This window comes from Columba livia, chromosome 7, assembly GCF_036013475.1.
Source record: "Columba livia isolate bColLiv1 breed racing homer chromosome 7, bColLiv1.pat.W.v2, whole genome shotgun sequence".
In the NCBI taxonomy this organism is placed as follows: Eukaryota; Metazoa; Chordata; class Aves; order Columbiformes; family Columbidae; genus Columba; species Columba livia.
Genome location: NC_088608.1, coordinates 10,572,867 through 10,598,527, shown reverse-complemented (window position 1 = coordinate 10,598,527; position 25,661 = coordinate 10,572,867). Strand labels below are relative to the sequence as shown.

General features: G+C 47.8%; 1 protein-coding gene across 2 annotated transcripts in view; it reads right to left on the bottom strand.

Annotated features, from left to right (window-relative positions):
- Window positions 1-25,661, bottom strand: part of ITGB5 (integrin subunit beta 5) — a 62,001-nt gene that overhangs the window by 9,094 nt on the left and 27,246 nt on the right. For both annotated transcript variants that reach the window (XM_065070500.1, XM_005505125.4), the window contains exons 7-10: window positions 24,581-24,676; window positions 23,442-23,531; window positions 19,398-19,532; window positions 15,208-15,637 (exon numbers count right to left, since the gene is read on the bottom strand). In XM_065070500.1, coding sequence (XP_064926572.1) covers window positions 15,208-15,637; window positions 19,398-19,532; window positions 23,442-23,531; window positions 24,581-24,676 — 751 coding nt within the window. The remainder of the gene's footprint in view (window positions 1-15,207; window positions 15,638-19,397; window positions 19,533-23,441; window positions 23,532-24,580; window positions 24,677-25,661) is intronic.

Genomic DNA, 25,661 nt, shown 5'->3' with positions numbered 1-25,661 from the left:
GGGAAAGGGAAACAGCTATTTCCAAAAAAATACATCCTATTAAACCATTGTGATTGGAAAAATCTTAAACCCAGCATCCTAAAAAAAAAAAAAAAAAAAAAAAGAAAGAAAAAGGTTGAGTTTATTGATGGGGAAGAAGAAAAAGCCCTTCTATATGAGGGTGACTAAGTGTGGGGTGTGAGCTTGAAATTTAAAAACATGTTGAAATGTGTTTTCTGCCTCAGCTACACTGGCTCAATGTGCAAGTCACTGGCTGAAGCTCATCATGGGGAATGTGCCAAGAGTGGGAATTTCCATGTTGACCTTTAACAGCAAAGATGTTACAATCTCCACTGCCTGCATCAAGAGTGACCACTCCTGCAAACCACCATGAGCTCCACTTCTAGTGTTCTCTATCCATCTCCCACACAGCCTGAAGACTGGAGAAACATGGGTGGGTGACTGGGATATTTTTATTTTCTCAGTGTGTTTTTTGGTGACAGTGACACAGAGCTGAGGCTTGTAGCATGCAGGGTGATACCTGGTACTCATATTTCAACGCAAAAATCATAGAATTATAGAACAGTTTGGGTTGGAAGGGACCTTCAAAGTTCATTCAGTCCAACCCCCTGCCATAAGCAGGGACATCTTCAACTAGATCAGGTTGCTCAGAGCCCCATCCAGCCTGGCCTGGGTTGGCACTAGGGATGGGGCATCTACCACTTCCCTGGGCAATCTCTGCCAGTGTCACCACTCTCAATAGTAAAAAACTTCTTCCTTGTCTCTAATCTGAATCTACTCCCCTTTAGTGTAAAACCATTACAGTCATACGCAGTGCAGATGTGGTTAAGCAGTTGCTGTGGTAATATGATGCCTGCGGGAAGCCTTCCACCCCTATGCTGACGATGATAGTTTCACTTCTCCATTTCATTTCCGAGATGAAAACGCATCCTCGAGGAGGATGTGTTTCAAGCCACCTCTGCACCAGCCACCAGCAGAAATCTCCTGGTGCAGGACATTACCCTGGTTTTTAACCCTCTTGAACTCTTTGAGTTTGCATGTTTTCTGTTAAAGCTGGCTTGTGAAGCCAAAAGACATTAATTATGTTCTCCAAACATAACAAGAGATGTTTTCTTCTGTTCCCATCCTTGAAATGAGATGAGCTTAAATGTTTAAAAGATCCAGATCTAATTGGGAAATGAAATGCCCCCTCTGAATTTGATAACATACTTTCCAGCCAGCTCTCGATCATTGTGGGGGCTAACACAAAACACATGTCAGGGAGGCTGCAGAAACATGCAGGGAGGGTGCAAGCAGAGGAAAGCAATGATTCTGAGGGGATAAAGCAGTCTTTAGACTAAGTTTGCACTAGTCTGGGCTCTGGCAGGGTGGGAGGAACTACTGCTTGAAGGCAGCCTCTTCCCCAGGAAGCCACCAAGGTGAATGGAGACCTGCAGCCCAGCTGGTCCCTCCATCTCTCTCCCTACTCCAAAACACATTCCCCATCCCACTGCCATGCCCCGGCTGCGCTGCACTTCTCGCTGTCACTCAGGCAGCTTTTGGCAAGACATCCAGCTGTCCTTGTTTCACCCCATCCGCCTCTGCCTCTCCCCTTTGGGATGACAGCCGCAGAGCAAATCCCCTCTGCCCTCGCCCCGGTGCCGTGAAAGCCCATCCTGGCAGTGCGATTGCCAGCACTGTGCACCACAGCTGCAGTCCCCAGCCGGCCGCTCCTCTGCAGCCTGCCAGGCTTTGCCCCAGCACTGCCCTTGTTGCCAGCAAGCAGGAATTGGGGTAGCAGCTCCTGGCAGAAACTTCCAGCCTCTGACCCTGATTTCAGCCCCCTCGGTGGCTGAGCACTCGGTGGGGCAGCCTGTCTGCCCTCTGCGATACCAGAGCTTGCCTTTTAGGAATTGCACTGACCACTGCTGCACAAAGAGGTTTGAAACTCAATGTGCTAAAAGCTCTGTCACTAGGTCTTTTACAGAAAGTGTTTTTTCCCAAAGGCCCCCACTTCTGCAGACCACAAAATACCAGCTTTCTTTTGAGAGAAATAAAAAAAAAATTATCCCAGCTGTTACAAAGGGGGAGAAAGGGTTTGAAAACAAACCACTCCAACACTCCTTGTTTTCCCCACCTTCTGGAATATTAAATTGATGTGCCTACTAGACAAGAAAAAATAATCCTCATAATTTTTAAGCCATTTTTTGGTTTCTGAGCACTGAGGAGGGGAAAAGTCATGCTGCGTTTTGTTCCCGTTAAATCAAGCCAACTTACTTTTGTGCCTTCATGCTCACATCCAGGCTTTGGGTCGGGACCTTCAAAATCCTCTGTGCTTTTGTCATTTTTGGTTACTTTAACAACTAGTTTGAAAAAACCCCACAAAAACACCACAAGAAAACCAGTTAAGAATATGGTAAGAAATTTCCAGATTCCCTGATGCCATCCATCCCTTTAAGGAGCCCTGGCCACTGTGCTCGTCACTCGGAGAGCCCCGATACAGAAGCCGAATGTTGTTTGTACTCCTGAGGGGGAAAGGCACCAAAACCATCTGCTTATGAGAGAAGAAAAAAATCAAACCCTGCCAACATGGGGCACTGCTTGAGTATCATTGCTGTATAAGACCAGCCAATCTCCCAGCGAAAGCACCCAAAGTCTGCAGGAGAGGCTCCGGTAACAGCACATTTTGAGTGGGAGGAGGAAGGGCAGTGGAAGAGGCTTTGAACACTTGGAAAACACAGACCTTTCCATTTGGGAAAGGGCTATGGTAAGACACAGTGGCTGCTTAGGCAAATAAATCATCCACTTCCTCACTAATCCCTTTCCATGACTCCAAGCAGCCGGCACTGCACATGAAGAGGCCAGGCCAGGCGAGGCAGCCAGCCCGTGGCACAGCTCAGGTTTACAGCCACATGGTTGGCACTGGTAGGAAATCAGGGAGAGCTCAGGGAATTTCAAATGCTGAGGATGGGCTTAGGATCCGCTTCCCAGGTCACACCGGTCTGGCAGGGAAAACAAGGGCAGCAAGCTGGCAAGAGCATCCTCAGCTCCTGGAGCCTACAGAGCATAACAAGTTCCTTGGGAAAGTTACTATTACTATATAAACTAAGACAGCTAGACATCGAGGGTCCAGAGTTTCTAAAATGCATCCATCAACTGCCTCCATTCACACCAGAAGAGAGCTCACCCATGCTTATTTATCCACAGTGCAATACCAAAGCAACAAAACAAACACTAAGAGGCTAGTACTAAGTAAATAGTGCATTTTTGTACATTACTTATACCAGACACTACAGATCTGTGCATCTTCCCATTGCATTCATGTCATGGAAGAACCCCAAAAGTTAATTTAGGCAGGCAACAAGCATTAAACAGACTATCTAGCCAGAACAGTTTAGCCAAGAAACCAACTAGAAATGGGTTATTTCCAAATTATTTAGCACTCTGACAACACTAAAACACAAGTTCGGATACACTAAGAGGCTAGTGATAAGTAAATAGTGCTTTTTTGTATGTTAATGATACCATGCACCATGCATCTGCACATCTTCCCATTGCATTCATTTCAATACATATTTATGTCTTGAAGCATGCAGGTTTGGCCAAGAATCAACAAGGCTTTAAATAAGCCTTTATTTCAATCCTAGCACTGGTTGAGCTCACCAATCATCAAAAATGGCATCAGAGATGAAGACTAATTAATGAAGGCAAAGGCCAAGGAATAAATACATGCTTGAGCTGCTAATTCAGCCTTGGGTACCACCAGACCCATCACCAGCTCCACGTTGCTACCAGCATCCCCCATGTCACAGCACTGCCGTTACGAAAAAAAAAACAACAAACCTCAGCCTCCAAATTTCTCACTCACTTGGAAACTTCTGGGTTAAATGAGAACTGGGCAGGGAAAACAGGGCTTTGGAAACTGCTGTCTCATGAAGGCAGCTGAAAGCACTCAGGGGCAGGCGGATTTCCTGCAGCAGCTCTGGCCAGACTTTCCTCATTTTCCATCTCTTTGCTACAGAAGGGGAGCTGAAATACAATCACAAGATATGGTTGATGATCCACCAGAAAGCCAAAATGGGTAGCGAGGAGTCATTTCCTGAAGGAGATCTAAAGCTGCATTTCTTAAAATAAAGCCTTCCTTTTCTTTTTTTTTAAAATTAAGCTCAGCACTCCACAAATCTCTCAGCTTTTGCTTACGTTAGTGCCTGAGCTGAGCCTGCCACACGTGGCCTTTTGGATGGAGACCCAGAGTTGGGAATTAGAGCTTTTAGGTCCTGCTGCCGACTCTGCTACTGATGCAGGGCGTGATACGGGGTGAGGGCGGCTGCCAGACCCCCCCAGAGACACAGCACTTCATCCTGAAAGGGGGCAATTGGGATGGGTGTGATGGTTCCCTTCGAGTTATTGGTCCAAATACCATCCTACCAAACTGGGCACATGCTCATTCTTGGCTTCATCATCCCATAAGCACCTGATGTGGAACACACTGCCAAAACTGCTAATAATTCTTATTATTCCTTAAGCCAGAGAGGAAAGTGTCGTTGAGGGTTGGAATCCTCTGGTTTTCCCTCTGCTGTATTTCCTTGCAATCCTCTAACTCAAAAAGGGCTCTGTGACACTGTTCTTTTCCATCGATCTCCATCCATTCACACGTAGGTGTTTATTTGGTCTCCCATGGGACGCCCCAGTGCCTCTCCCACTACAGCGCTCCTCTCTCCAGCCAGCTCTTCCTGAGACCTACTCAAAAACCCCCTCAGTGCAGCTCCCTACATTTGTTTCCTGTCTCCCCAAAAAGCCTGACAAAGAAAATTGCTTGACGAAGAGAAGTTTCCACTTGGCTCTCCCAACACTGCCCAGATACCACCAATGTCCATGGGTCCAGAACCACGAGCTTCTCCCCCACTTATATACTTCTTGGTCCATCTCTTAGCCCGAGTCTACTTATACAACTCTACATCTAGCCTTCAGTTTTTGTCACCATGAAGGCTCTGGAAGACTTAAAAAGATGAGGGGACATATGGTGACCATCCATTAGGTGAAATACAACCCTCCCACCTATACATGGTGCCTCCAGGAAGGATGAGTTTCATCTCCCTCCTCTGGTGCCCAAGCAGGCTCCTACTACATTCTACCACCAAAAAACTTCCAGATTTGTTCTTAAAATAAAACTTGGCTCCAAAACAAAGCTGCACAATGCCAAATGTCTGCGCTCCAGGGCCAAATTCTATGGTTCAGGCTCATCCTTCAAATGAAAAGCAGGATAATTTCCACTCTGCTGAAGCCCAAATGGGCTGAATGTCCTTTCAGCTGGACCTCGTTAAGAGGAGTGGGCTCTGGAGCGCAGAGGGATCTTTCCTCTGCAAAATCCAGTGCCCTGGGAGCCTGGCCCAGTTCTGTGTTTGGATGCAAACACATAATCTGGTGCAAGTTCACCAAAGGTCCATGGTTTTGGAACAGATCTCTCCCTTCCCAAAGAAGCTGGAAGAAGTCAGAATATCATTCAAAATAAGACAAAATAGAAGAGAAAAACCAAACCTACAGCCTGTGTTGCACTTCCCTTTCAGGTCAATTGTTTAAATTCAGTTTTTTAAACCAAACTGAGCAAAATTCATGGGTTGTCAGTGTATGTCAAAAAGAAATCCTGAGACCCAGAATTTCACTCACCTGCTGGTCTGAGGCTTTCATGTGCCTCTACATCCCAAATACAGCGTTCATTTCCAAATGTTTATTTCTGCCAATTACTATAATCAGAAGGACCAAACCCCAAACTCATTGGGATGCTGGCTGTGAAGGCAGAGCATTTAGGTGCAGCAGGACAGGGAGCTTGGGTACATCCAGCACCATCAGATGACACCCCTGGTTGCAACCAATACGCCATGCTGCTTTAAGAGCAGACACCCACAGACAGAGCTCTGGCTCCCGTAAAGATGTCCAAGACGTCACTTCTTTATTCTTCAATTCTGCCCTGGCATTTAATGCCTCATTAACATGCATTAATGCTTGCAAAAGGTCTGCTCAAAGACAAGGAGAAATCCCAGTGAAAAGAAGCAGGAACAGCAGCGCTGTATGAGGTTTGGTACTTCAAGGATCTACTGCCAGATTTGGGGAGAGCTGCAAGACTTTGACAGCAACGAGGGCCCAGGCAGGGGGAAAGGAGGGGTAAAAAAAAAGACAGCTTTGCCCTTTCGTGCCAGGAATGGAAACTCTGGTGAGGCAATACTTGATCTGCTGGGGAAAGAAAGTCCAACTCAGTTGCTGTTTTGGTGCGTACAACCAAGACAAACCCTTCGTGTGAGCAAGGCAGTGCAGGCAGGGCATACCTGCTGCCAGAAACACAAAAGAAGATAAAGAATAAACACAGTATGGAGCAGAAACACAAATGGAAATATCATTTGCGTTCCCATGAGAAATCCGTGCAAAGACCATAAAATATCTCAAGTTGGAAGGGCCCCATAAGGATCATAGAGTCCAACTTCCAAATAATCAACAATATTTTACATACAATGACGTAACGGTAATGCCTTGTGGTGTAATACCTAATACTGCATTTCCTTATGGTGGAAGAAATCCAGAAGAGCATATACATCAAGCACAGAACATTCTAGCTAAGAACTGTCCACCTGCACTGAAACACAGCCACCGCCAACCTGAATCACCGCTGTGCAGGGTGATATGGGAGGTCATTAGCAGAGCAATTAGAGGGGGGAGCTGGGCATTTTTACACACTGCAGCTATAAGCACTGGCTGCATACGCTTTCTTAGGTCATAGCCAGAGAACGAGGGTCACCCTGTGCCATTTGCCCCAGCCCAATGGCCATTTGAGCCCCTTGGGATCTTCACGCTTTTGAGCCGGCGTGGAGCAGGATGGGGAGGCGTGCAGTCTCAGAGGAGAGCAGCACATGTCTCAGAATAAAATTGGAAAGAGAACAGAAACCAGGTTTAAAAGGAAAAAATAAATTCTGAGGGGAAGCAGAAGGGCAAGATTGGGGAAGAGTGGAAATGATGCCCCAGGGGGAAGCAACAGAGAGGTTTCAGGAGCCTCCCATGGACTGGAGATGTGAGGAAGCACATGCACTGAGGCACTGCCATGCTCCTTCGAAAGGTCACTGAGGATTTGCGTGCCAGGGAAATAGAGACTTCATGAAGATGAAATTTGGGAAGCAAACACCTCCCACCCAACTCGCACACCCTCTCTGCACTGGTGCTATGAGTCATGGCTCCTGGAGGTGAGCACAATGAGAAACTCACGGGACACACTGCTGAATTTGGTACTTTATGGACAGAAATACCTCAAAGCCACCTGGGAAGACTGAAGGAGCTGTCAGGAGAGGCTGGCTGCACAGAGGCCAGCAAGGCAGTGTTAAGGACAGGTCCCTTCCAGGGCAGTAGTTCATGGGGTGCTTCTCTCTCTCAGTTTAGGGCTGCCAAGAGGAGGGAGGCTTGCACCAAGACAAAGCCACTCTGTGTGACTCAGAAAGCCTGCACTGGCAGAGGATGTGTTTTAAATAAAAATCCTCCCTGGTTTCTCTGTTACAAAATAACACGTAGTCCACTGACACATGGTGACCAGGTATCAGTCATCAACACGAGTGTCCCCATTTCTCTGTCTCACCACAGCCCTCCAAAATAATGGTAGTTGATGCTTGGGAACCACTCGCAAGAAAAGTTCAAACACTGCTAAAGAGGGATGCTAACATTTGCTAGCTACTCGCACAGCTCCTGGGGACCCTCTCTCCACCCCTTCAAATTATCTGGGATCCAGGGGCTTGGTGTCCCTGCTTCCCACTGCAGAATGTGCCACCCCTGTGTGGGGCAGGACTCAAGCGTGGCGCTGCCCACAGCAGGTAAGCATGTCCTCTACACTTCTCTGTGCTTTCTCATGCTCTTCACACTGTGTAAAGAGCTGAGAATTTCTCAATGACATTCCCTATTAAAGGCTGAGAGGTTTCGAGTGTTGCTCTCAGACCAAGCACAGTCAGACACGACCTTTTGAAAAGGCATCACGAGAAGCAGCCCAGGATGACCCCAGGGCTTGACCACTGGCTCCTGTCACTGGAGTGAGACCTAAAAGCCAGCCTCTGAGCTGTGACAGCAGCAGCCGGCTCCTCCGCAGTTCCTTCCCCGCCTGTGGAAATGTTTTCCAAATCACCACTTGAGCAACCACCCTCTGCATCACCAAAGTGTTGCAATGGCACGACAGCCCCCACACTCTGCAGGAGGTCAAGCAGGAATGCAGGAATATCAACAACTGACATCAGAAAAGATCTGGTTTATACAAACACACTTCAGAAAAGAACAGAAAAAAAAAATAGGAGTTTCCCTGATTTGGGGCTCAGATGTCATGCAGACAAATGACATTGGACTCACAGCCAAACAGCATCTGCAGGGAGCCTGTACGCAGGGCGAGAGTAGCATCAGTCTGAGCAGTATGAAGGTAAGTTCAGTTGACTGCTCTTCCAGCTAATCCCCATCACAGCCCTATGCCCTGCCTTCCCCAGCTGTCCCAGACTTTACTTTTCTTCAGGCTGACCCACAGGATGGGAGTAAATGGAGCTGACCTAAACCTCACATTTCTTTACACTAATCCACATGATAAGAGGAAGTGGAACATGCCCAGCTTTGCAGTTTAACCCCCAAAAATGAAGAGAACAGCAGGGGTCTCCCATTTTATTGATTTCATATTAAATGTTTGCAGTCTGTATAAATTCTTATTGGAGCCAAAATGTTTCACAGGTGGAGGTGGGGTGCAAGCTGGAGAGGGGATGCCCACCCAGCAGTGATGCAAGGCAGAGGTGCTCTGGCCTCAGTTCATCACTGCTACAGGACACAGCAAGTCAGAGGTTTATTTTTTCCTCTTATTTGGGAGGATTTTTTGTTTTACGCATTTCTTCTTAGGTGCACAGATGTCTCAGGGCAAGGGCTTTTGCTGGGCAGCTTCTGCAGATGATAAAAACCTTTCTCTTTGCTGCATTCCTGTTTGGCCTTGGCTTTTAGGAAGCTTAAGGATAAATGTACAGCCTGAGTCTTAACCACATCTTAAAAGAGAGATGCTACCGCAGTGCCATCTTCTCACTATTTATTCTAGCCACAAGGTCCCTCTGGGCTATGTAACAGCTCTGTAGGCTGGAGAGCGCAAGATGCCTGAAACCAGGCTTGTTGGCTGCTAAGAAAGTGTGATGGGCACCCTGTAAAGTCTCAGAGGACTTTACTAAGTTCAGCTCACCCCACACCACCCTCCCATACCCTGCTGCCCTGACAGCACACACAGCTACTGCCTGCCCCCCCGCAGACCCTCCACCTGCTGCTAATCACTGGGACCAGTAACAGAGCAACTGGCACTGTGATGTTGCACTGCAGTGACTCGAGCTGACACTGCATTCTCTGTCACCAAAATAAGCCTCAAAAATGCTGGTAGACGTGTGCTCCCCATCCTCCTCCAGCCCAGAGGGCAGAGCAGGACCGATCCACAGGACAGCCACCCCAGGGATGGAGCCACATCTCCTCCACAACTGAAAGGCTTGTGCTGCACAAGCACTTAGCAACAACCAAAGGATTATTATTATCTTCCATGTCTTACACAGTCCTTTTGCATCAGGTTCATGTTCTTTCTTCCTAGGCAGTGCTCAGATTCCACCTTTTTGCACAAACTAAATAAAAATCCCCCTAAATCCCCCAAATCAAAAATGTAAAGATAACAAGACTTGACATAATTTCAAAGAAAACTTTGCAGATGTGGTTTAGGCTCTGTTCCCTATCTTTCCTTCCCCAGGCCACCCTCTTCCCTTCTGGCACGGGCTACATTTGTTTAATGCCACCCCCAACAAGCAGTGGGCACAGGCAAACTCCTTCCCCAAACCACACTCAACCCATCGCCTGCACCTCAGAGGTTAATAAACCAAATATTACCCATTTCTTTCTTAAGAACAGCATCTGGTAAAAGCTTACACACTACGAATGAAGATAATTATGAAAAGAAAAAGATGTTAAAGCTGGGCCACCTTTATTCTCACATCCGAGCCTTCAGGTACACACCAGCATCCTCCACCCAGGCACTACCACTAGGTAGGTGAATAATAACTACAAAAATAAGTGTGGATAAAAGTCTATATCCGTAAGATGTGCCTATGAGCACAGTGATTTGTATGGTAACAAACCCCACCAGAAACCCCAGGGTGGAGATACCAGCGGTACCACCAAACCTGAGAGCTGCTCTCAAAGCCCGGGACTCTATTGCACAACCAGAAACTGTCGTGCTGGCACCAGAGCCATCACCTCACGAGACCTCCTGCAAACATGGTTCTATTAAACACTGTTACTGTGCCTGGGACAGGGAATGCCAAAAACAAATTGCAGAAGCAGGAGTGTGATATCTAATTTGAGGCTGTGTTAAAACAAACACATGAAGCCTTATCTCGCTGGGCCTTTGTGCAGGCTAAAAAGTCAGTCCTTCCCCATTTAATAAAACCAAGAAAGGGAAGCATTCAGAAATAAATACTGAGAATTGTACATCCTCAGCAGTTTTTGAAGTGGTTTCTGCATGGCGGCTGGCATTGCATCACATGCCATCTTGGCTATTCTCTGTGAAATAAGCCACAGATTTTCAATGAGCAGTCACTTTCCCAATCCCATTTCAGAAGTGATTCTGGTACTTGAATGTATTTGCAAATTTGACACCCAATACTTTATCGCAGACTTGAGCTTTTTGTGGCACTGGAAGCCCCACACTGGCAAGCGATGTCAGTTGCCATCTCACCATGCTTTAGCCATCTTAACCACTTCAGATAATCTCAGCTGCTTAAGAGGTAAAGAGAAGTTGAAAGGCTTGATTTACAATGGCAAAGTGTTTATAAATCTGATTCATTGCCTACTTAAAAAAATGGAAAAGAGAAGCCACAAAAGACCTGATCCTGCAAAGCTGCACCAACACCAGCAGTTGCTCAGGCAGTATGGATTTTTGGGATGAGATCCTTCATGTTTGAGTGAGAGAAACAGCTCGCAGCATGGCAAGTGCTCTGTCCTGATGCTTCAGTAGCACTTTGAGGCTGTGATCTTCCTGCATACTCCCAACACAACCACAGTCCTGGACTGAAGAGTGCACAGATGACACCCACACAGGTGACAGTAATGATGGTTAAGGGGAAATTTCTCTAGAGACACCAAAGTAAAGACAAGGCCATACAACCCTGCACGTCCCCCCTCCAAAACAGGTCTGAGGCACTGAAGCTAATGAAGCTTGGCCTCCAGCAAGCCAGTCTCTCTTCATTAGAGGCAAACACATGATGCCTTCACGGGGGCCTCTCCTCCCTCCTGCCACCTAGTTTTATGGGACCTTCAGGAATGCAATTAGCACTGAGACATTTCCTCCTTTGTCAAACTGCCTGGCAGGCAGCCAAGGGGTTCAAAAGCTGCTGGGCTGTGCAGCCAGCTGCCCCTTCCCCAGCCCAGCTGCAGGCAGGAGGGGAGGCTGCGGGCAGGAGGACTCTCTTCCCCTCTCCCGCAGACATCCACATTTCAGAGCAAAGGCCCAAGCGCTGTGCTGAAGCTCTCAATATAAGAGGGCAACTTCTCCATCCAGATCAAAACAGGGAACAAAGCGTTCAGGGCTTTGGGAAGCAACTGCCTGGTTTGTCAGAGCATGATCCCATGGATAACCCAGTTACACCTCTTTTGGAGGAACAGATCATGTCTGCAAGCCAACCCAATGGCCTTTCCAGAAGCTGGATTAATGGTTTGAAACAGCTACTCTGGAACTGTTAACTGGAGTCACGAAGCAGCAGAACAAATGCTACTTATTAGTGACTTAACAGCATTGACTAAGAGTTGGATGCAACTTCAATCAACATTTACTACATGTTATAAATGACTCCCTTTCCTGCCCGCCTCACAGAAGCAGTAGGCATGTTAAACCTCCCACTAACTGGAATCAAATTCTTGCTTCTCCTTTAGATTATCTTCCACCCCAAATCTGCCTCTGTACTGCACAGGAGGCCACAAAAAATCAGGAGCCATATGCAGCACTGTCAGCAGTTACCTCTCCTCTCAAACACTGACAATATGAGATGCTAATATCTATAAACAGACCCATGAATTAAAGCACTTTTGCTGGTCAAAGGTCTGAGTAGCATGAGACAAAAATCTCAAGGCTCATTTCAGCCCACTGTGGCTTTTGCTGGGAATATGTGATGTGTGATTGCAATCTGCTGCCCAGCCCTGTGCTGTGGCTGTGACTTGACCAGGATACTGGATCATAAAAGGAAGAAATGTCCAGGCTGGTTGGTGATGGGCTTGTGGTGTCTCTGAGCTGAGGCATGCAAACTACACAGCCACGTATGTGCAAAGCAGTTGCATGCGTGGATTTTCACTGCTCAGCTTGGAAAACTCTTCTTTCCTCCTGCTTCCCCCTCATGCTCCCACAAACCTGAGGTCAGGTTAGACCCTCCTGCTCTGGCCAGGATGGGTACTCACAGGTTCATGACACTGTCTTGTTCAACAGCTTGGGCAGGCATAAATGCATTTGACAGGGGACACCACAGCCCATCTGATAAAACTTGGGTTTCTTTGGGGTGAAAACACTGTTCAGAATATGTTCACTAGAAATTCACTGCAGGCCACCAAGAATCTTCTGTGCTACAAGAAGATTCCTACAGTATAAATGACCACAGCGATGAGTTCCCCTCATGGGTCCAAGCCAAACTCCCAAGTGAGACAACAACAATCTGCAGTAAGACATCAGTTCCCTCCAGGCTGCTTTTTTGGTTTCTGCATTTGCTAAAACCCAGAAGTCTCCCCTCACAGTGGGATTCACCCTTCAAGAGTGATGGGCACCGGGATGTTTGGGTCTTTCAGGGACATAAGTTGTGCCCAAGAGCAGATGAGGGGGTCAGGATGCCATTTCTCCCCCTTGCAGAAACAAAAGCAGTGACCAGACCCTGCATGATCATCCCACAGGACCTCCTGCACCCAAGCTGTGACCCAAACTCCTCTGGCTGCTAAGTATACACATGCTGGTGGATTGAGATGTTCAGTGTCAAGCTAAGCGTATGGTCTTTTTCAAGAAGGCCACATTTATAGCGAGGAGAGAGCATGTGTTTGCTGGAAGCCACCAGAGACACTCGTGTGGCAGAGGGCTATTCATTAGGCAGGGCTGCCAAACTCATTTTCACTGGGGGGCCACATTAGCCTCTCGGTTGCCTTCAGAGAGCCCAATGTATTTTTAGGACTATGTACAGGTAGGGGTAGTTACATTTATACAGTCCTAAAATTACATCTGGCTCTTTGAAGGCAACTGAGAAGCTGATGTGGCTCCTGGTGAAAATGAGTTTGACACCCCTGCATTAGGGGAAGTTTTGGGCACAGCCCTCTGCAAGCTCAGACACTTTTGGTGGGCTGGTGAAACCCCAAGCCTCTTGGGCTAACAAAACCACTTCAAAGCATTACATCATTGGCACAGCACTTGCTGCAGCTCAGATTTAGCATTGTAACTGCTGGAATTAAAAAAAGAAAAAAAAAAAAAAAGCCAGCAAAACAACAGCAGTGGAAATAACAGGAGGCATAGGGAGAACCACCCCATGCAGCCATGCCAAACTCCATCCCACCCCTAGAGCAAAGAGGAGGCCACTTGGCCTCAGCCTATCCCTTGTTTTCTTTCATATCTATAAAAAGAACTTTAAAATCACTTAAAAAAATTCCAGCAAATCCCAGACCAGCTATGCTGCTCTTCCCAGCACCAGAAGCCCTCCACAGGGACAGAAGAAAGCAGGTGCAACAGAAGGCACACATCTTGCTTCCCTGTGGGGGGTGGTATTGGCCATTCTCACTGCTCTGCAGTGGGCATCCCCAGGGCAATGCCAAAAGCCAAAATATCACCTCCCCACCTTCAGCAGTGCCGAAACATCACTAGCCTGGCTACAGGAATATGGGTACAAACGTCTTCTACCTGCCTAACAACACGACCACCTGTCTCAACCAGCCAGAAATGTGCAACCAAAAGCTGCCCCATCAGTTACTGCCCAGCTCAGAAACATGCAGGGCAAGATAAGCAGTGGTGAAAAAAACACCACTTCCTCAGCAACAGCATAAAAAATAGCTATTTTTCAAAACTTATACTTGTTTTGGAAGTTTTGTCCAAGATTTTCAGTTAAGGAAATATTTGACTTGCTTGAAAGCATTTTTTAAAATAACCTTCTGTCCAGTTCCAACTGAGGCAATTATGTCCAAAAGCTAATCCAGGCAATTATGTGCAAGGTAAGTTATGTGACCTTGGACTGACAGGGAATTAAAGTGATTTTAGTTAACACAGCTAAATAAGTCTTCCACCTTTGCTTAAGCAAGGCTGACTCGCTACGTCTTTCTCAGTGAATGACTTCTATTCCCAGTGGGCAGAAAAATCTATACATAAAATACCTTTAGGAATCTTTAACACAGGCTTTCTCTAATGAGTAACATTCTGAAACACAACCTTTCTTTTCATCTGTGCTGCACCAGGGGATTACTTCAAATGCTTCACCTTTAAAAAAGATTGTTTCTGCCTCCACAGGGAAGGATGGCACAGGGAACAGAAATCCTAAGTGAGACAACACCAAAAACTTCTGTGGATTCAGCATATTTTACCACTTGTTTTTACAATGAGGGTGATAAAGCACTGGCCCAGGTTGCCCAGAGAGGTGGTCGATGCCCCATCCCTGGAGACTTTCAAGGCCAGGCTGGATAGGGCTCTGAGCAACCTGATCTGGGTGAAGATGTCCCTGCTTATGGCAGGGGGTTGGACTTAGATGAGCTCTGAAGGTCCCTTCCAACCCAAACTGTTCTATGATACTATGATTCAAGCCTGTGCTGGTTTACTCCTTCCTAGGGATATACTTCCATGTGCAAGCAATGTGCATCGTTAACATCAAAATAAAAACACCAAAGCCAAGACTCTGCTCATCTCTGTGGGATGCTGGCAGATGACAAGCCTGCCAGGAGAGAGCTTGTCACTCTAACACTGGAAACTCCATTCTGATGGAGATAACACACTTTCTGCTCATTAGTACAGATGCATTTAAACCTTCCATAAGAAAAAGAAAGGGAGGGTGGATTCCCCCCAGAGACAGAGTAGATTTTGGCAGGCAGGGCAGGCACAGCCCCTCACACACCCTGTGTGCGCCAGCCGAGCAGCCTTCCCCATTTTGGGGTGGTTTCCCCATTCCCACAAAACAGAGGGTGCAAGGGAGGAGAGTCTCCTACCTGAGCAGAGGACTCCCTTGTATCTGGCACAGGAGAAGTCATCACACTCGCAGAAGGGCCCGTAGATGTTCCCAAACTCACTCTCGTGGCAGAGGCACTGGTTGCAGCTGCACTCCCCTCTCCCGCTGCAGAGGGGTTTGCCCTCTGCCTCCCGGCACATGGCGTGGTGCATGTCCCCGCTGGCCCCCTCCTCACACTCACACCTGGCCCCCAGGTAGCCAGCGTCGCACTCGCACAGCCCACAGGCATAGGTCCCGTTGCCGCTGCACTTGCCGCTGGCTGGGGTGGCACGGCCGGTGCAGCCGCAGAGGCAGTTGTAGGTCACCGCCACCTCCAGCGTGTCCCGAAAGCCAGCGGGCTTGATGGTGAAGATGTGGGAGGTGTCCTCAGCAGGGCAGCTCCGGGCCTCCACGGCCACCTCGAAGGACACCTGATGGGGGGGCAAGTTGAGATGTAAGTTAACACGCATGGCCCCAAAATGACCATTAAGGGTGTTCTGGGAAGGAAGGCAGGATGGAAGGGGAAATGTTGCGAGGAAAAGCCATGGAATCATTTTGGTTGGAAGAGACCCTCAAGATCATCAAGTCCAACCATAACCTAACTCTGGCACTGAACCACATCCCTGAGAACTTCATCTACACATCGTTTAAACAGCTCCAGGGATGGTGACTCCACCACTGCCCTGGCCAGACTGTTCCAATGCCAAACAACCCTTTCCATGAAGAAATGTTTCCTAATATCCAATCTAAACTTCCCCTCATGCAACTGGAAGCCATTTCCTCTTGTACCTATCTGTTGTTACTTGAGAGAAGAGACCAACACCCTCCATGCTACAACCTGCTTTCAGGTAGTTGTAGACAGTGATAAGGTCTCCCCTCAGCCTCCTTTTCTCCAGGCTGAACAGCTCCAGTTCCCTCAACCGCTCCTCATCAGGCTCGTGCTCCAGACCCTTCACCAACTTCACTGCCCTTCTTTGAAATCTCTCCAGCACCTCAACGTCTTTCTTGTAGTGAGGGGTCCAAAACTGAACACAGGATCTGAGGTGCAGCCTCACATACTGAGTTCCATGGAGGAACTCCCTGGAGCAGGACCACACTCAGCATGTAAAGCTTCACTCCCAGGTGTGCAAAACAAAAAAATTGCATTTGTAGCAAGGGCATCTGCAGCTCAATGCACAAAGGGATTCAGCAGCCTTAACATTTCAAAACTCTCAATTGGCAGTCATCAGCAGTAATTTTGCCTATGAAGGACTGCTGGTTTCTGTCTATCCCCATGAAATAAACAGGGAAAAACTCTAGCAAATAGCCTGGCTTTCATGCTATCAAAAATAATAAACTTTGTTGAAACCAAGCACTAGCAATGAACTAACCAATGCAGCACAAGGGCCCAAGGTGCCTACAAGAGTGCAGCCCTATAAGGTTTTCTGGAATCCTGGCCTGAACATAGAGATGTGTATCAGTCACACAGTCCCAAGCTTTCAGCATGCTGATAACAGGCCATTTTAGGTGGATGCTTTTAAGATGGTGGATGCTATTTAGGTGGATGCTATTAAGACTGGCTTCAGAAGGGTTATACTTCACACCCCTCCCTCACTTTCTGTTGCTACAATCCAGTGTCAGGGATTTTCTCCTGGGGAAACCAAGACTGTCCTAAAGGCACTTGCTTGGTCCCTGATTTAATCCTGCTGTTCACTGGGGGTCTCGGGCCAGCCGGCACTGCCCAGAGCCGCTGGTTAGCAAAGAAGATTAACCTTATTCCGAAGAAACAATCCCCTTTCCTGTGCATCAGGAGGGAATGATTAGCCTCTGGAGACATTTGGGGTCACTTCAAGCTCTCCCTGCCTGCACAGCCCCACATGCCAAGGGGCAACATGCAGATGACAGCACAGCAGACACCCCCAGCCGGGAAAGCTGCATCCCCTGAAGCCTCCCGTGACCCCCTCCTATTCCCATGGCCTGAAGCAATTAAGCAACAAGCTCAAATTACACAGAGAAGAATGAGATCAAAAAGCAAGCTAAGGGGATCAAGGTAATCCTGCTCCCTTTCACCCACTGACACCCACGCCCCAAGGACTGAACCCCAGCGGATCAGGGTCTGGTGCCAGCGCTATTCTCTTTGGGGAAACTTTCTTAGCAGGAGTCAAATCTTGATCCATGTGGAAACAATAGGGAAAAAAAACACTGAACATAAGGGGATGGAGGGACAGGACGTGATCCTGTGACATGTCTGCCTGTGCAGGCACCTTGATACTGGGGTGCACCTAAAATAGGAGAGGCACCAGTGCCAGTTCCTGCTGTACCCCAAATCTTCTGCTGCCTGGGCAGAAGATACACCTGGCACACTTCATCCTGATGGGGAAAACCAGTCGTTCCCACTCACACCATCAGCCTCTGCAGATACGGGCATGTACACACCCACTGCCAAACCCTTTTACAGCACGAGCTACAGTGGCTGGAGTGACCAGCCTGCTTGTGCCAAAGCCAGCAGTCCAGGATCAACCACCAGATTAACTCTGCTACATTGGGGGCTCAGGCTTTGCTGTGGCAACAAGGAGGGCACGTGCCCAGCGTGGCAGCACTCCAGGGATTGCTTTTACCCACCCATTGGAGATCCAGTAAAGTCAGCTACAAATGCCAGGGCCACCTTGCTTTTTAACACTTCTCATGATCCTTATTTGGCGGGGTAAAAATCCACCTACTGTTGACTTTTTCAAACTATTTTTATATGCCTTGGTGCTTAGAGCTCTGGTATGTTTGCAGAGCCAGTCTTCTCAAATAAGGCAATCAGGCTGCTAATGAATCTGCACCCATGTCCTTGCAGACAGCAAAAACCTAGAGAAGGGGGGCAGGGGGACTCCCCGCTAGTCTGAGCCCTCCTGCAACCCATTTCTCTGTATCAATACTAAATTTTGACAAGCAAAGCTTAGCGTCTCAGCTCTTTATTTAAAAAGCACTGGATGGATTATGCCATGTATACTGTTAACATCAGGGGCAAACCATATTTTCAGTCTGCGCTGCCATCCAGTAACCCTGGGAACTGAACAGACGAGAAGAGGGTTGCTGCCTTTCTGAGCACCTTGACTATTTTTGCAGTACCTCCGAAATTAACTGTGACCTTCTCATTCTGGGAAAGACAGGTTTAGATTAGAATCACAGAATCATTTTGGTTGGAAAAGACCCTTAAGATCATTGAGTCCAACCATAAACCTAACACTGCTATGTCTACCACTAAACCATGTTGCTAACCACTGCATTTGGATATCTTTTAACAGCTCCAGGGATGGTAACCTAACCACTGCCCTGGCCAGGCTGTTCCAATGCTTGATAACCCTTTCCATGAAGAATTTTTTCCTAATATCCAATCTAAACCTTCCCTTGTGCAACCGGAGGCCATTTCCTCTCATCCTATCGCTTGTAACCTGTGAGAAGAGACCAACACCCTCCGTGCTACAGCCTCCTTTCAGGTAGTTGTAGACAGAAATAAGGTCTCCTCTCAGCCTCCTTTTCTCCAGGCTAAACAGCCCCAGTTCCCTCAGCCTCTCCTCATCAGACTTGTGCTCCAGACCCTTCACCAGCTTCACTGCCTTTCTCTGAACTCTCTCCAGCACCTCAATGTCTTTCTTGTAGTGAGGGCCCCAAAACTGAATCCAGATTCAGGGTGGGACCTCACCAGCACCGAGTACAGGGGGACAATCACTGCCCTGGTCCTGCTGGCCACACTAGTGCTGATACATGCCAGGATGCTAATACATGCCAGGATTCTCAAACAATAACAAGAAAACCTTGAATATTTAACAGACCAGGAAAAGACCAGCAGACAAAAGCAATAAAAAATTCACAGGCAAGAGCATAATGTGAATATCTGGGATTACAGGAAAAAAAAGCCCATTCTTGACTATTGCATCCTGCTTCCTGATAAAGATGTTTTGGATCAGGGAGCTGTAGACAAGACTCCTGCATTCCCACTTTCTGGACTCACAGCTGACCTTGGGCTGATCTATACCATGCAGAGTCACTTTTAGCAGAGCTGCTCTCTGTGGGTTTCCATATTAACATGGCACAGTGTGAGGAGAGCAGAGGAAGATGAACAAAGCTATACTTTATCACCCAGGACCACCCATTAAGAGAGGCAAGTAGTGACACACGGGGAGAAACAGCATCTCCAGGGGATGGACCAAAAGGCAGACTCACCGTATCTCCTATTTTGAGATCCCCACACTTCCTCAGCCCGGGATAGGACAATCCATCCTGGCATGTGGCCGTGAAGGTCAAGCCAATGTCCTCAGGACTGTCCCAGACTGTGAGCTCCACCTTGGACCGAATGCTCTAGAAACAAAATGAGAAAGCAAACAATCAGCTTCCCAAGGGTGGGTGGATTTCTTCTGTGTTAGTCTCTTCTCCTAATGTTTTCAGAGGGCAGCTAGGCCATCTCTGCACCTATATGAAAACAAATCACTCATGGACACACATTGACATGTGGGTCTAACTTAACCATCTCAGGAGACTTCTGATGAATACAGCTTAGACTCAAGAGAAGCTACCTAAAACCCCTGTGGATGTCTTATTCCCCCTAGGATAGTCATGATGACCACTGTAGCCAGCATTGAAAAGATATGAATGCCCAACAAAAAAACAGAAGAAAAGGTTCTCAACCATGAATGAAGTATCTCTGAGACAAAGGTCAGAGCTTTGTGTACACAATTGCACTTCCTCCTCACCACAAACCAGCCCCTTAGTGAGACACAAAGCCTGATGCTCCACCAGCAGTTGTCTTGTTATGTCCTTCACACTGCACAGGGAAGGTGTAAAACTGCTCTGCCTCTGTCCTGCTTTATTGATTTCACCCAACTGCTCAGAAAAAAATGTATTTTCCCTCTTCAGAGAAAATGCCAAACAAAAGTACAATTTCGGGTGCATCATCTGGAAACACTACCATGGGAAAAAAAAAATCTCTTTACAAAACTTTTCAAAGTGAAAAACATTTTCTATCAGCGAGGTTTTTGGTATACTCCTACCCTCTTCCTTCTGCTTCTCATCTCTCCACCCTGCTGCACACACAGACTTCTTAAATCAAAACAAAATGAAGTTTATAAGTATTAATTCGGAATGAGGTTGTTTTGTTTCATTCTTGCAATGGCTGGAACTGATTTTTTACAAATGGTATCCAAAAAAGACAAAGGTTTCCAAAATTGAGCTTTTTGTACAAACACATTTAATTTCCAAAGCCAGCTTGCAGCTCCATCCCTCTCCCCCTTGTCCCCAGCCCTCAACAAAGTGGCCAGATTAAGGAAAAGTGCTAATTCAGATCTTTTGTCAGTCAATGTGATAACAAAACCAGGGTTCACACACCAGCAAATAGCTAATGCTTTTGGAAATGGGCAGGAAATAAATGAATTTTGGCTGGACGAATCTAAACAGCCCTCGAGGAAAAAGGGATAATTTCCAGTCTCCCTGCAAGAACAGAAGAGCTGTTCATGGGACGGCAATTTGGACCATACGGAGCATCCATCGCCTGCAGGCTGAATGCCGCATGTGTTGGTAAAACTGAACATACTGTTTTGCCCAAAATTATCCTGTAGGAATTAGCTGTAGCACTGATAACTCCCTCTCATCTTCCTGCCCAGAACATCTAATTTAGGGCACAGCAGAAGACAGAACACCAGGCCAGCCCTCTCTATGACCTTGCATGGGCCCCTACAGTGTTCTTATACAGATGCTAACGTTTCTTATTAGCCCTAGATAGTAATGCTATTAGCTTAATTGTAATGCTATTATTATTAGCCACTTCACATTGTTACACGGCAATACCTTCTCACAGCACCTCAGCCACCACTGAGGGCTACAGCAGGTTTTGCTGCTGTGCTGTTTGGTGGCCCCAAGCTTGCTGTGCCTTCAAGGATGAGCAGAGAGCACAGGAGAGAGGAAGGACCTCTCCCAGAGGTGGAGCAACATCTCTGCCTGAAATAAAGCTGCAAAATTCAAAGGCTGATACTTCCAGTGCAAAAACAAGGAAATCCTGAACTGGCAGCAGCTTTGGGGATGGCTGACATGAAGGCCACTCACCATGGGAAACCCATCAGTGGTGTAATGAGAAACACATCTGAGACCTGCCTGAACTGGGTTTAGGAAAGCAGTTTTTAAACCAGGGTCCTGCTTGCTGCCTTTGGTCCAAATCCAACCTGCATGTTTGGGCAGAGACCTCCAGCGCTGTGCCAGCCTGGGCACAGCCCCCCAGCAGCTTCTCCATCTCACAGGCCTGTCAGAATCTAGGGGAAGGGTTTTATCTTAGTGAAAACAGAGGAAAAAAGCCATTCCCATTCTCTTTGGCTTCACATCACTCCAGGATGAGGGAAGGGTGACAGCACGCTGGGCAGAAGAAAAAGGGAGATGGAAGATGAAGGAATGGAGGAAAGTAATCTTGGGGATAATGTAAACCCTGAGCAAGCCTGATGCATTCATCGGTGAAGAGAAGCAGATGAGAAAGGACCACAGATGGCCAAAGCATGGAAAAGGCTGACCCCAGGCCCAGAGCACCGGCCACTGCCACCCTGCAGGAGAAGACAGTCCCTGCTGCAGATGAAGGGTTTCTCCAGGCTTGGAGTTTCCTTTCCATGAAGAATAAAAGAAGGCTCATCCCCCATTGAGAACCAGAAATTTTTGCTTTCTCCTTCATTGAGAGTTTCCTGCTTCATTTCAGGAAAAAACAACACTACTGAGAGGAGACGGGCTGGGCAGGCGCCAGGTTTCCTGTGACCCCAGGCTACCTGTGGCACAGGCAGCTCCAGGCAACACGCAGGCAGTCCCAGTCTGTACCCGCCAGTTTACCCAACACTGCTCCTTCTCAGCATCCTGGTGGTTTCTAGGCAGCTGCACTGGAAAGCTCACAAAGAGAAGGAGGGAGCAGGGGTGGGGGCATCACATCCCCAGTGGCTTTCATCAGCTTACACCTGTCTGCAAAGGCTCGAGGGGTGGGGAAATGGAGATACGGACATGTTACAGCTGGGAAACTGAAGCAAAGGGAGGTTTTCATGTGATGGTGCTGTGACCACATGCAAAGTCAACGTATAGTCAACTTTCATTTCTTTCTCCCAAGCCAAGCACCTTAGCTACAAGACCCTCCTTCCTCCAGGAGAAAAACTGGGGCGACTGGGCTTTTGATTTGCAGTATCTCCAGGGCCTCATTATCAGCATTAGGTGCTCACTGCCTTTCCTCAGAGGGTGAAGCACTATTGGGAAGGGCATTTGGGAAGCACTATTCTGAAGGCCATAACCAAAGACTGCTTTAACTGCCCGGAACTTTGGGGGAAGGAAAGATGAGCATTACAGGTCACACAAAGCATAACACAATCCTACTTGACCGCTGGATGTGTAAACTGCTCCAAAAGAGTCCTTCCTCACTCCCTTACCCTAATGAGCACAGTACCAAGTAGAAGAGCTTGCCACTATGGAAAAACTGCGTTCTCAAGTCCAATGCATGAAGAACCCTAACTGAAGGCTGATGCGACATGGGGCCAGATCTCCATGACCAGCACCTGCACAGCAATATCATTCCAGGAGCACAAAGAGCTGATCCGTAAGAATTCAGGGAGAAGTCAACAGAAATGTTGACAACTAACTACGCAACGAACGCGCCATTTAGCTGCTTCTGATTGATCTGCTCCCTTAATCCCCATGGAAATGCACAGTGTCTGGTCAGTGGTACAACTGCAGGTACTTTGCTGTTCTCCATGGGCCCTGTCATGGCTGGGCTGGGTGCATGGGCAACGCCATGTAGAAAGGGTTCCTTTGGGACCAAGAGACATGGTGATGTTCATGGAGCGCTGATGACCTGGATGGAGACCAACGAAATAATGCAACCTTAGCCAGAGTCTGGTGATGTCCTTGTGAGGCCTCTGAACATCAGATAGCAAAGAAATAATCTATTTTTTTCTACCAGCAGGGTGCTCTGAGAGAGAACTGTTTTAGATCAGGGCGGTATTTTAAGGGTAATTCTACACATGGGAGACATGGAGTGAAACCTCTGCTGTGCCTCGGGCTCCTTTGGGTAGCCCCACGCTCCTTCTCCACCTCACATGCCTTGTTTCCTTCCCCAGAGTGGATGCCCCAGCTCTGGCTGCATGTGAAGGACCGGGGAGGAAAGGTGGCCAAGCCAGCTGGAGCACACCGAGGAGGGGTGAGCTGGCCAAGCTCCTGGTGCTTTGCACAACAGCAGCTGTGGCATTAAAATGCACTTACATTGTAGGCCTTGACGATCAGTTCAATTATATTCTTGGAGTCTTTGTGCAAAATCTCCACTGTTGTCCCAGGAATCAAGGCAGTAAAGTTCTAGGCAAAAAAAAAGAAAGAAAAGAAAAAGAAAAAGCTGAGATGCAAAGAGGAAAGCAGAGGGCAAGGAGGGACCAACACTGTTCTGGGGACACTGGCCACCCACCCTGCCTTGTCATGTGGTGCGGTGCACAGTATGGCGTGGCTCCTGTTAACATGGAGCTTTTGAAAGCAAAGCATTGCTAACACGGTACATCCAACATTAAACAAAGCTCGTGGCCAAGTGATGGGGATTAACAGACCCGGCTCTGCTGCTGGAGGCGGCAACATCCAGCTGCTGTGCACGGGGCAGAGCCGGCACCAAGGGGAGGGACGTGCAGCCACCCCATCTGGCCTCACCACCCACCAGCATCCCCAGGAGAGGGGGTGGAGAAGGAGCTCAGCCCTGCTGTGCTCCACAGGCGAGCAGCAGCATCTCCACCGTAGCAACGTGGCTGCTTGTTTTTGCTGGAGTCTCAAGAGCCAAAACAGAGGTTTCTGAAAGCAACCCTGCCTGAAAAACCTCCCCTGCATCTGCAGAGGGGCAAAACCCTGTGAGGCAGCTCCAGACACAAGCCCTTGAGGCTCAAGTCACCTTTTCCTTTCGAGGGAGTTCAAATTGTATGTGGCACGTCAGGGCCCTGGACTTCGTGATGGAAAAACACAGCTGGGCAGAAACGCTGTGTGTGATTAGGTAATGGGATTAAGTCACTGCAGAATGGGTTGAACAGGTTCCTGTTCCCTCGCATGCTGCACGGCTGGCAGCCATCCGAACACCACGATTAAGCTGGAGTCTATTTTAAGTCTTCACATGCTCGCTAACATATATATCTGTTTGCTCTAAGAAGCTTTAGTGCTTTTTGCTGAAAGGAGGGATGGTGTCCTGAGCCTCGCCTGCCTGCATCTGCCTGCCTGCATCTGCCCGCCCCTGCCAGCCCCTGTGGGCAGCACGTGCTTGTGGCTGCACACATGCACACTTGCCGCTGCCTCTGCTCCACAGTGCCAGCAGGAAGATGCTTTCACAAGGCGTTTAAATCTCCCCGCAGCACAGAAGGCTCAGCAGTACTTACCTTGTACAGGACATAATGACTTTTCGTAACAGCAAAAATCAGGTGGATGTTGTTTTCAGCAAGTTTCTCTCCAAGAAGTGCCAGAGAAGGATAATCCTATGGGAAAAAAAAAAAAAAAAAAAAAAAAGGAAAGAAAGACTGGTGGGTAACACAGAAACAAAGATTAATTTCACTGCTTTTCTCCTTCCAACAGCAGAATTCATTCCAGACACATGGCATGTTCAGCTGCAGGATGAAGTCCCTGATGTGCCAGCACAATCCCAACTGAAACGGTAGAAATTCTGTCATTCCTTAAATATTTCTGCTGCACACTTCACAATATATGACTGATGACACTGTTAGCTACAGCAACACCTGAAACACTGGATTTCTTTCTTCTTTCTGTTTTGCCATCAGTAGATGCATGTGTAATACACTGGCTGCTGCTTCCAGGGATGTGAGGCAGAGAGACCTAGAACTGCAGTAAGCAGAAACATATGATTTATCTCTCAAAGTGGAAACATCCATTGTCTTTTCTTTCTGCATCCTGGAACCATAGAGAGATTATGATGAGCTCTTTAATTCTGTAGACTTCCCAGACAGAGAGGATGGCAGGAAAATACTGCTCTAGCTACCCACAAGCAACAAAATAATGAACCAGGGCTCAGTTTCAAGAGACCAGGTTGAGTTTAGAAGCCCTGGCTGCTTCTAAAGTGCCATCCTTCAAAAAAAAAAAAAATAAAGCCTTGTTTACTTGCAGACTGGAGGGCTGATTGAGAGCCTCCAAGACTCAAACATGGAATCAGAATAGTTTAGGTTGGAAAGGACCTTTAAAGCTCATCTGTTCCAACCCCCTGCCATAAGCAGGGACATCTTGAACCAGATCAGGTTGCTCAGAGTCCCATCCAGCCTGGCCTTGAATGTCTCCAGGGATGGGGCATCGACCACCTCCCTGGGCAACCTGGGCCAGTGTTTCACCACTGGGCCAGCATCCCCACACCAGGTCCCCAGTGTTAACTCCATGTCAGTATGGGGGCTGTACTCCCTTACCTATAGTCTTGTTAGGATTGCACAGGTGGGTGGAAAGCAGGTTTCTCCACAA